This window comes from Salvia hispanica, chromosome 4 (assembly GCF_029641045.1).
Source record: "Salvia hispanica isolate PSC_SH4W2 chromosome 4, Shi_PSC_v1, whole genome shotgun sequence".
NCBI classification, from domain to species: Eukaryota; Viridiplantae; Streptophyta; class Magnoliopsida; order Lamiales; family Lamiaceae; genus Salvia; species Salvia hispanica.
The window spans coordinates 14,907,218-14,918,271 of NC_142695.1; the positions used below are offsets into that span (position 1 = coordinate 14,907,218).

The 11,054-nt window shown below is 33.4% G+C and overlaps 1 protein-coding gene across 6 annotated transcripts; it reads left to right on the forward strand.

Annotated features, from left to right (window-relative positions):
- The first annotated feature begins 1,599 nt into the window (after positions 1–1,599).
- On the forward strand, positions 1,600–7,197 carry LOC125194436 (nucleobase-ascorbate transporter 6-like). Of its 6 annotated transcripts, none has more exons than XM_048092641.2 (16): positions 1,600–1,804; positions 1,917–2,006; positions 2,197–2,314; positions 3,178–3,275; positions 3,360–3,533; positions 3,692–3,792; positions 4,196–4,271; positions 4,434–4,493; positions 4,599–4,783; positions 5,326–5,422; positions 5,610–5,696; positions 5,869–5,927; positions 6,029–6,120; positions 6,212–6,289; positions 6,369–6,529; positions 6,628–7,197. In XM_048092641.2, exons 3-16 carry the CDS (start codon positions 2,209–2,211, stop codon positions 6,841–6,843), a joined length of 1,590 nt encoding a protein of 529 aa, XP_047948598.1. In that variant the 5' UTR covers positions 1,600–1,804; positions 1,917–2,006; positions 2,197–2,208; the 3' UTR covers positions 6,844–7,197. The 6 variants fall into 6 exon arrangements, with proteins under 6 accessions (XP_047948598.1, XP_047948601.1, XP_047948602.1 ...); XM_048092644.2 differs by having other exon boundaries at positions 1,917–1,984; positions 2,200–2,314; XM_048092640.2 differs by having other exon boundaries at positions 1,601–1,804; positions 1,917–1,984.
- Positions 7,198–11,054: the final 3,857 nt, after the last annotated feature.

The window sequence follows — 11,054 nt, forward strand, 5'->3', positions numbered from 1 at the left end:
CTCGTTCTATTTAGTTTACTCGAAATTTATGACTTTACTTAAAAAATCTACTAAAGTTTGGATTAGCCTACAATTATAATAAGGCTAACTCAAAATTTCATGATATAATGTACTTAGTATCTTTTGCTATTACTCTATTATTCCGTTTATTTGAAAACTATATAAAATAAAATTAATCCTACCATTTAATATTCAAGTTTATTATGTAAATTATGATGAACTCTATAACAACTTTAAGATTTAGCAAAATTTATTCGTATTTCATTCTAACTGACGATGAAGCGCAACTTAGTTGGTAAGGGTTTTCTTATCCATCCACTCAATAAGTTGGTGATTCGAGTCACCACAAAGATATACGTGGAATTAATATTGATCATCTTCTTAAAATGGAAAATATTTATCAAATACTATTGGATATCAAATTTATTTTATTTTTATAGTAATTGTATTTAATTATGTTGGAATTTTATATAAATATGTATTTAATCATGTTGAAAATTGAATACTGCAAGTTAATGTTAGAGGGTGTGAGGAGAGGACGTCCGTTGTGAAAGTTGTAATCTGACGCAAAAAGATGCGAATAATGACTTGATAGAGAGTTATTATGCGCTTAATTTTAATTTATCCTAGTCTACTTACTTCTGCTACACATATAGTGCACGAGGTAAAATAGGCATTGGACATACAAATTTAACATTATCAATAACTGTACTATAGTTTTAATATTCACCTTTATATTCCGAGCTAAAACATGTTATTGGGCAATGTAGTTGTTCAATACTTAAATGCTTAAGTTGATATTTGTAGAAATTTTTGTTAGAGAAATTAATGAGTCTTTATTTTATGTTATCTCATTATTTATTGTCTCAAATCCATCGGAGAGAAGTTCAAATTTGAGTAGAACTGATACGACCTCTTTCTCACTCTCTCCTGAGTTCTCTCGGAATATAATTAAATTAAATTAAATTAAATTAAAATATTACTACCTCCGTCCGCGAAAATTCGTTTCGGTTTGACCGGGCACGAGTTTTAAGAAATGTAATGGAAAGTAAGTTGAAAAAGTTAGTGGATTGTGTGTCCTACTTTTATATATTAGTTTTATAATAAAATGTGAGTAGGAATGAGTTAGTGGAATATGAGGTCCACTACCAAAAATGATAAAAGTGAAATGAGATAAATTTTAAGGGACGGACGGAAATGGAAAAATGAGACGAATTTTCGTGGACGGAGGTAGTAATAATTAAACTAAAGTACGTTGGCCTCGCTATGGGAGACCAACTTAAAAAAAACTGATGGTGTGAAATTGTGTACTTATTTCACTCATTAATGTTTTGGGAGAAATTTGAAAGAGTAATCTGAAGTTGCACCCTAATTAAATCTCGTCTCTATTTAAATCTAGCATAATAACAATTTTCATGTGATGAATCTAATTCAGATTACAATACCTCTGGGCTCTGGTATTTACCAAGGTGTCTTATTAAATTTTTTTATCCAAGACAAAAACAAAAACATTAATCAAAGCACTAAAATAAAACCATATTTGATTTTCACAAATTCCTTTTTCCAGAGAGAGAGAAAAAGTGGATTCACAGTACACAGCATTTGCTTGGGGCAGGTGTCTCTTTTTTCACATTTTTCCTCTCTCTTTTCCCTAATCCTCTCTTTCTCTCAAGCATTCTGCTTTATTTCCATTTTCTTCACTAGCTCAAACATTTTCTTGAGGTGGGGTCGATTGATTTATTGCCATTGCCTCACTGCAAATACCCTCACTTGATTTTGCTTCTTGAAAAGTTTAACTATTTAGGTGCCTCTCTTTTCTCTCCCCTTTTGCTGTTTACAATTACTGATTCTATTGCAATAATGACACTTCCTTAACAGATATACACCACTCTCATCACACCTTTCCTCTGTTACAGCTTCTTATTCATCTTTTTCCCTATTTTTGCGCTACTTAATTACTTCTAGCTACTCTTAGCTCAAAGAGGTGGGTGCCCTTTTGTTGTGAGGTTTTCCCTTTACTTTTCTTCAATGTTACATTTCTAGCTTCTGGTTTCTTCCTAAAAACAATTTTTTAGTTATTTTGCAACACTCTTAAGGTTATTTTGATCTGCGATATTTACAGATTTGGGACTTTTGCATTTGCTGTCTTTTGTTAAATTTGTATTAACCCCTTTTTCTGCTTGTATTCATGATTAGAAGAAGCAAGAAATGGCAGGAGGAGGTCCACCACCGAAGGCCGACGAGCCGGCGCCGCACCCGCCCAAAGATCAGCTTCCTAAAGTTTCTTACTGCATTACAAGTCCACCCCCATGGCGTCAGTATCTGATTAATTTGCTATTTTGTCATGTTCTTAGCATCATCTGTGTTTAAATTTAGTATGGTTGGTTGGGGACTTGCTGTAGCCCTATTGTCATACTTTTATCGTTTAGCTTGGAGAAATGTCTGTGTTTTGATTGAGTCCTTTTCTTATACTTTATGCCTCTGTATATTCTTTAAGTCTATTGTTTTCTGGGTTTTGGTGGAAAGTGTTTGTAGAATATTGCGTGGAACCAGTTTGCTCCAACACTTATTATATCTGCTTCTGTGTTGATTGATTCTTGTGTGGTCAACTAGCATAAAATAAATTCTGATTCTGTGATTCCTTTCCTTTACAAAAAAAAATACATTAGCTTACTTTTTCGAGATGCTTAAGTTCTTACTTTACCCTTTCATATTCCTTAATACTGATTCTCTTGCAATTGTATAAGTATATCTATATATTTGTTGTGGTGGGATCTTATTCATTTTCCTTACAGATGTTTGTACTTACTAGTTGGTGTACTGCCATATTAAATATCTTTCCTTTAAAAATTTGAAGTTCAGAGTGCTTTTATGGCTGTGCAGCTTGTGCTGCATCTCACATGCAGTTCACTGTTGATGGTGACTTATGCTATTCTTGATTGTGTACTCTGCAACTTGTCTAGCACTTTTGGTGTTACTGGTTACACAGGGGTGTAGGATACACCCTAATTAATTTGGCATAAGATTGTCTAATATCTCGAAGATGATCATCATTTAAGATGTAATATCAGTACGAAATAATTTATATTCCTGCAACTACCTGGTGTATTTTCTGTGCATGAACTGATGGGTATGGGCTGCAAAATTTTCTGACTCTGTGTGGTTGATGTTTTTTAGCGGAGGCGATCCTTCTTGGGTTCCAACATTATCTGGTGATGCTTGGCACAACGGTCATCATACCGACTGTCCTGGTTCCCCAAATGGGTGGAGGAAATGTGAGGCATTTTTATGATCATAGCCAGTTATACTTACTGCATTACGGTTCTGTTTGAAATCTGGATAAACTCGTCTTCTGTCAGGAGGAGAAAGCAAAAGTTATTCAGACGCTACTGTTCGTTGCTGGGTTGAATACGCTGTTGCAAACGTGGTTTGGCACCAGATTACCTGTTGTAATTGGAGGTTCATACACCTTCGTCGCACCCACAATCTCAATCATCCTGTCTGGTAGATGGGATGACCCTGATCCTGTATCGGTTCGTTTTCTTGATTCTGTTTCTGTTGTACCTTTTAATCTTCTGAAGATGCATTGACTACTGAGTCTTGTGTTCTAGCAGCTAATGACACACAAATTTCTTTTTTACTTCTAGCAGTATTTTTCCTAATGTGTAGTTAACACTAACTGGACATGCAGAGATTCAAGAAGGTCATGCGGGCAACACAAGGTGCACTTATTGTTGCTTCAACCATTCAAATCGTGCTAGGTTTCAGTGGTCTTTGGCGTAATGTTGCAAGGTGCATTCCTTTATCATATATTCTGCTTGGTTTGTCCATGGTTGAAGTGTTTAATATCAACATTATAGTCAAAGCAGCTTGTCTCCTTTTCTTATCCATATGCCCATATGCCCTTTTCTTATCTCCTTTTGTGGGACATGATTTCTTTTTCTTCCTTTTTGGTGTTGGGGAAATGAGGTTCTTGTACAAGTTAATAACACTAAATTTACTTTCACTACATATTGTTTATCCTCAACTGAACTGTTGTATATGGAATTTTCTTTGATATCAAAAAATTATTTCTAACTGGCACTAACTTAACTCTGTTAAGTTAATATAGTAGTCCATGCTTACCCTGTAATTTGATTGTGCTAATGTTTTATTTGTTACTGAACCATTACTTTATTATTTATCTGTAATCCAGATTTCTGAGTCCACTCTCATCTGTTCCTCTGGTTGCTCTTGCTGGTTTTGGGCTCTACGAGTTTGGTTTTCCTGGGGTGCGTGCAATACCATGCACATTCTCTCTCTTCTACACACACACACACACACAGCTGATTTTCCTCTTATTCAAAGATGCTCTGAAAGTGCTTGCATTCAGTGCTAGGTGATATATATCCTCTTTCAGTCTTGAATTTGATATTTTTCCTTGGTTTACTTAGGTTGCCAAATGCGTTGAGATTGGGCTGCCAATGCTCATTGTTATAGTTGTCTTTTCTCAGGTAAAGTTTGAAAGACCAGTTAATTTTGTTGTCCACATGATTTTATTATTGCACTAATCTGTGACTTTATGCACTCTGGTAAATTCAATCTTATTGTTCATGCAGTATTTGGTTCACTTCGTCAAACCAGGAAAGGATATCCTTGACCGCTTTGCTGTTTTGTTCTCGGTGGTAATTGTATGGATTTATGCCCATCTACTTACTGTAGGGGGGGCTTATAATGGAAAATCACCCAAGACCCAGACAAGCTGCAGAACTGATCGTGCAGGACTTATTGATGCTGCTCCATGGTAAGCCAGTGGTTATGCTTGGCACTAATGCCTTCCTATTACATTTTTACACCCAGCTCTCTAAAGAAATAATGTACTCCAATGTGAATGATATGATGGGGGGTGGGGGTGGGAGAGAAACAATTGGACTAAGCGAGAAAGATAAACGAAAGACTGTAGATGGTGCAGTAGATGGAATGGATGGGGAGGTAGAAAGAGGGTGGACGGCGAACGAGATACAGAGAAGAGAGGAGAGGTGAAGAGAGAATTTGGGAAAAAGTAATGGGCATTGATAAATGGAAAGAGAGCCTTCCAAAAATTCATAGAAATGACACCCAAGTTCATATTGTTTACTGATAAATTGATATTATCCTGTCTTTCATCTCATCTTTAAATACTAAGATTTTAGTGGCAACGTGGTCAAATGATAACTTTATTTCAGATTTTCTAATTGAATGAGTTTAGTGGATGTCTTTATGATTATGAAAGAAGCTACATGAGAGTAGTAATTAATTATTAGCTAAGTGTAGCAACGTGTCACTATCTTGGGCTTGCACATGCAGGATAAGAGTTCCTTATCCTTTCCAGTGGGGAGCTCCGTCATTTGATGCTGGTGAAGCCTTTGCCATGATGATGGCTGCTTTTGTTGCTCTTGTAGAGGTTTGTTTTCACCCGATTCGCTCTTGTTTCTGAGTGTTACTTTCCTTCAGATTATGTGGGTTGGAGATCCCTATATGTTGGAATATATGCTATAAATTTCTTGCCCATATGTGAAGTTGTCTTTTACTGATTTTGTGACGACAATCTTTGTGTTTAGATAACTTCATATTTACAATCTTAAATGCAGTCGACTGGTGGCTTCATTGCTGCAGCCAGATATGCCAGTGCAACTGCTACCCCCCCATCGATTCTAAGCCGTGGTGTTGGCTGGCAGGTATATATCGCATCTTACTGTCAACTCCTGGGCACTTGTTTCTCTTAACATAATCTTGCTTTTGTGTGTGAAAGTGTGTGTGTGTGTGAGAGAGAGAGAGAGAGAGTTTACTGTCAAATTACTTCTGCTGTACCATTCTTATCTGGAAACAATATTTTCCTTTTTTCTACAGGGTATTGCTATCTTGTTATCTGGGGTATTTGGAACTGGCAATGGATCATCCGTATCTATGTAAGAGTCGGTTATTCGATTTATGCATATCTTTTTTCTATTTTTTTTAAAATCTTATATTTAGCCATAACAGTTTACTGCTTCTCTCTATTTCTATGTAGTGAGAATGCTGGCCTATTAGCACTGACACGTGTTGGCAGTCGAAGAGTAGTGCAGATATCTGCTGGATTCATGATTTTCTTTTCTGTTCTTGGTAAAAATACTTATTATTAGTGGTGATGAATCTCAACTCTTCCCCATGCCAATCTAGGCCTTAATCAACAACAATTATCTTTTCTTCTCAGGGAAATTTGGAGCAGTCTTTGCTTCGATTCCAGCACCTATTGTGGCTGCTCTGTACTGCCTCTTCTTCGCATACGTTGGTGCGTACACTCCATCGAGTTCATTCTCTCATATTTAATCCATGAGATAACTTAGATTTCGACTATGAAATCAACACAGGTGCGGTTGGTGTGAGTTTCCTCCAGTTCTGCAACCTCAACAGTTTCCGGACAAAATTCGTCTTAGGCTTCTCTATCTTCCTGGGCTTCTCGATCCCCCAATACTTCAATGAGTACACAGCTATACAGGGATTCGGCCCCGTTCACACCTCAGGCAGATGGGTATCAGCTTCACTTAAAAACTTATGTTTCTTTTTAGAACAGGGCTGCTTGAACCTATGCATTTCCCTCATTTTGACTGATCCTTTTTTTTTGTCCAGTTCAACGACATTATCAACGTGCCCTTCTCATCTGAAGCTTTCGTGGCGGGCATACTGGCGTACTTCCTGGACAACACCCTGCACAGGGACCACGAGGTAAGGAAAGACCGAGGCAAGCACTGGTGGGACAAGTTCCGCTCTTACAAGACCGACATGCGAAGTGAGGAATTCTACTCCCTTCCCTTCAACTTGAACAAGTATTTCCCGTCTGTGTAAGTTCCTCTGCGCGATTGGAATCTGTGGCGATCTGTCGTTAAGGTATAAGTAAGTGCCCTTATGACTATACCACTGGTTTTCTTTGTCTTATGCCTTTTGTAACCTGGTAATAGAGAAGATGAAATAGCATGACATTTTGAAAGATGCCTTAGATTATTTATTTGTATGTTTTTTTTTTTCGTCTCTTTTTGGTGTAAATTTATTGGTTATATATGAAGTAGCACGATGCAAGAGAACTAGAATCGTTATAATTTAGCAGGAGATGATATACTCATATAATGGATGAGTTGAGCATTTTCCAGATTAACTTTCATAAACTGCTCCTTTGAATAGAGTTCATGATGATTTTTTCCACATTAGTATAATGTTTGTTTTGAGTTTTTATTCATATTCAACATTATTGAATCCAGCCTATTTATTCGATCTAAAGATCAATTGACTGGTATTTTGACAAAGACAATAAATTCAGGAAGTTATGTAGAAATTTTTGTCAAGTTAGCAACTCTTTATAAAGTTTATGTAATAGTGTTAGAAATTAGTCAATGAAATGCAATCCTTTATTATTCATGTTAATACAAATGAATTCTATTTTCACCGCATTTCCTATTAAATGCAATGCCCCTAATCGATCGAAATTACTGGTAATACATTAAAGTGGCGAGTGTTGTATGACCACATGAATTTTTTATCAAAAGATTCCTAAAAGTGCTAGTAGCACGATTAAAAAATTAATAAAAAACTATATTATAATTTTATTAGTGGTCTATAATTAATAAAAGAGTGAACTACAAAAATGGTCCCTGGCCTATGGGTTTATCTCGCCCATAGTCCCTGGACTTTAAAAATATCGCCAGTAGTCCCTGGACTAAGGGTTTATCTCGAAATTGGTCCTTTTGGCTTTTTCTGGTACAAAAATACCCTTTGATATTATTTTGGGGGATTTGGGCAATTTGGTATTTTTACACTTTTACATTTTAAATCTGATATTATCTTAGTTATGTACTAACTTTGATATTATTTCAAAATTATCATTCTTCTTCCATTTGGTTATCCTTCACTGAATTTTGTTTTTTATTTATTTTAATACTAGATTTAATTTAATAAAATTAAATTTAATATTTAGATTTTAAATATCAATAAATTTTTTAATGAAAACTATTAATTCATGGACACTATAAATATTGATTAAAACTATTAATTTTTGTAATTTAATATAATATTCAATTGAATTGAAGAAGTACATAAAAATAATATTAATCATGATGGAAAAATAAGAGTTATTCTATTTAGCCTACGTTCGGTTGTTATAATTGCTTGTGATTAAATATTATGAAGTTGACTAAAAATTTGATCCTACTAAAAATTTTATATAGGAGTATTTTTGTTGAAATTTTCTAGTAAATTTTGATTGTTTTCAAATTAATAAACGAAAATTATATTAGTCTTGCATTAGATGCATATTTATTTCAGAATAAATGATGTTATATAATCTATTTATAATTAAAGCTACTGTATTAAATATTGATTAAAACTAAGGTGTTGTCATACCTTATTGATTACATAGTACTATACACTATCAAATATTGATTATAACTATTAATTTTTGTTATTTAATAATTTTTATAATTAAAAAAATTTATTGATATTTAAAAATTAAAATTTAAAATTTTGTAAAATTAAATCTAATATTGAAATAAAGAAACAAAGTGAAGGATGACAAAAGGGAAAAAGGATGATAAATTTGAAATAATATCAAAGTTAGTACATAGCTGAAATAATATCAGATTTAAAATGTTAAAAGTGTAAAAATACCAAATTGCCCAAACCCCTCAAAATAATATCAAAGGGTATTTTCGTATAAAAAAAAGCCAAAAGGACTAATTTCGAGATAAACCCTTAATCCAGGAACTACTGGCGATATTTTTAAAATTCAGAGACTATGAGCAAGATAAACTCATAATCCAGAAACTATTTTTATAGTTCACTCTTAATAAAATTATTGGTCCTATTTTACTAGGGGCCATTAAAAAGAAAATGAGACCACATCAGCAGCAAAAGCCTAATAAAAATATGAAAACCATTAAACTTACCGCCAATCCGCTGTCTTTATCTACCGCTGAATCGAAATTTTATTTTTATTTTACTTTTTTTCTCTCAATTTTTAGCGAATGCTCTTATTTATTTACGACGTTTTAATACGACACATAATAAACAGAGGAAAAGCTATACGTAGAAATTATAATTTGAACAATCCTAAAATACGTTAGTAATCCCCCATTCTACTATACGGGAGTCATTTATTTTCGGGACTGATATTAAAAAAGATATGCTCCCTTCGTTCGTAAAAGCTTTTATTTTCGTTATGCGATTTAAGAAAAAAAGTATTAAGAAAGAAATGAAAAAAAAATATAAGGATGAAGAGAGAGTAAAGTAAAAGAGAATAAATGCATTGACTCTTGTTAGAAAATGAAATGACTTTATTATTATGGAACATATTAAAATGATAAAATAAGTCTGCTGTGTGAAATAAGGAGTATTATTAAATAAGAGAATATAGAAAAGAAAAAATAAAATAAAATAAAAGAAGAAAAATGCGTTATTTTTTTTTTTTTATCAAAAGAGAAGTGGAACGTGACTCAAGGACTTTGGAAATGAGAAAATAATAAAAAGAAGCTTTCATGTATTTTTTCCGTCGATGTGATTACAATATGAAAACAAAGAACTTAAATTATACAGGCGTTGAAAAATTGAAATGGATTAATGTATTATGAATGCAGTGTCAGTCACAGCGGGATCCAAAGAATAGTTGTTTTCGGAAGAGTTTAAATAGAAAATGAGTTCCTCACGTAACAAAACAAAACTCCATCTGCTTGCCTAATTCAGTTTAAGAAATGTAATAGTAGTAGTAAAATTTAGTAGAAAATATAGTTTAATATAAATTCTATTTTTATATACTGCTAATTAGGGGTGGGAATACGGGTATCCGTGGATACCCAACCCGAAAAAACCGGGTACCCAAACTCAAAAATCATCTAAATGCCTATCCAAAACCCGTCCCGATATATTTTCGGGTACTCCAATACCCGCCCCGGGTATCCATACCCGACGTATCGGGTACCTAAATACCAACTCTTTACATGCGTTAATAACTAATAAAAAAATTCAAATTTTATATATTAATATGAATATAAAAATATTTAAATCGACTAATATTTTTAATGTTGCATTTATTTTATAGTATAAAACTAAAAAAAATGGATCACTTTTATTTTAAAGTATACGATTATATTTATGGGAATTGGTTATGCAATATGTAAGTAAAATAATAAAAGTTACACATTTAATTAAACTGTAGAAGCAACCGATAATATGATTCAAAAGTCAAAATTATTATTCCAAAGGATGAATGCTAGGTGAGAGTTTAGAGAAGCCGTAACCTAGAGTAAGAGAGATTGACTTATTTATATAAGTTTAGAGAAAGTTAACCTAGTAAGTTGTAATTAGTAAATAAATTAGTCCAGCTCTTGAAATTCAAAATGGCTAAACCTAATTTAAAAAAATCTTTAAATAATAAATTGGATATTCGGATAATACCCAATACCCATTCGGGTTACTCAATACCCGACTTATCTTAAATTTCAATATCCAATCACATACCCATTCCCATAAAATTGGATATTGGGTATCCAATACCCGCCGGGTATCGGGTTGGATACGGATAAACCCAATACCCGATATCCGTATTCCCACACCTACTGCTAATTTTATAGTAACAAAATATGTGTAAGACAAAAATTACTAATAAAATGTGAAGTCTACTAAAAATTTATAGAAAAAAGTCGAAAATGTATGGACGAAAATATAAATTAAAATAATTAATGAAAGAAAGAGAGAATAGAAAAGTTGGAAAAGGAATTTAATACTACAGTGTATTCAATTGGACATCAAAACTCAAATCTTCCCTAATTAATATGCAGCAGGTTTGATTGATAGTGTTGTACTCCTACTCAATCACCAATTCTGTAGTTATACCTTCATCACATATTACTTTGAGCAGAAACCTGACGTGCCCCTAGAATGAAAAACCAAAAAAAGTGCAGTAGTTATTTAAGAAACTTTCACTATTTTAATTAAATACTAACACTAATATTAAAATAATCTTTGCCTTTGCCATAAAATTCGATAATGCGGCATCAATTTTTTTTATGTAC

Coding starts and splice junctions, on each gene's coding strand:
- LOC125194436 (XM_048092641.2), top strand. CDS start 2,209: ATGGCAGGAGGAGGTCCACCACCGAAGGCCGACGAGCCGGCGCCGCAC. Junction 3,534..3,691: donor ATGACCCTGATCCTGTATCG/GTTCGTTTTCTT, acceptor CTGGACATGCAG/AGATTCAAGAAGGTCATGCG. Junction 6,121..6,211: donor GATTTTCTTTTCTGTTCTTG/GTAAAAATACTT, acceptor TTTTCTTCTCAG/GGAAATTTGGAGCAGTCTTT.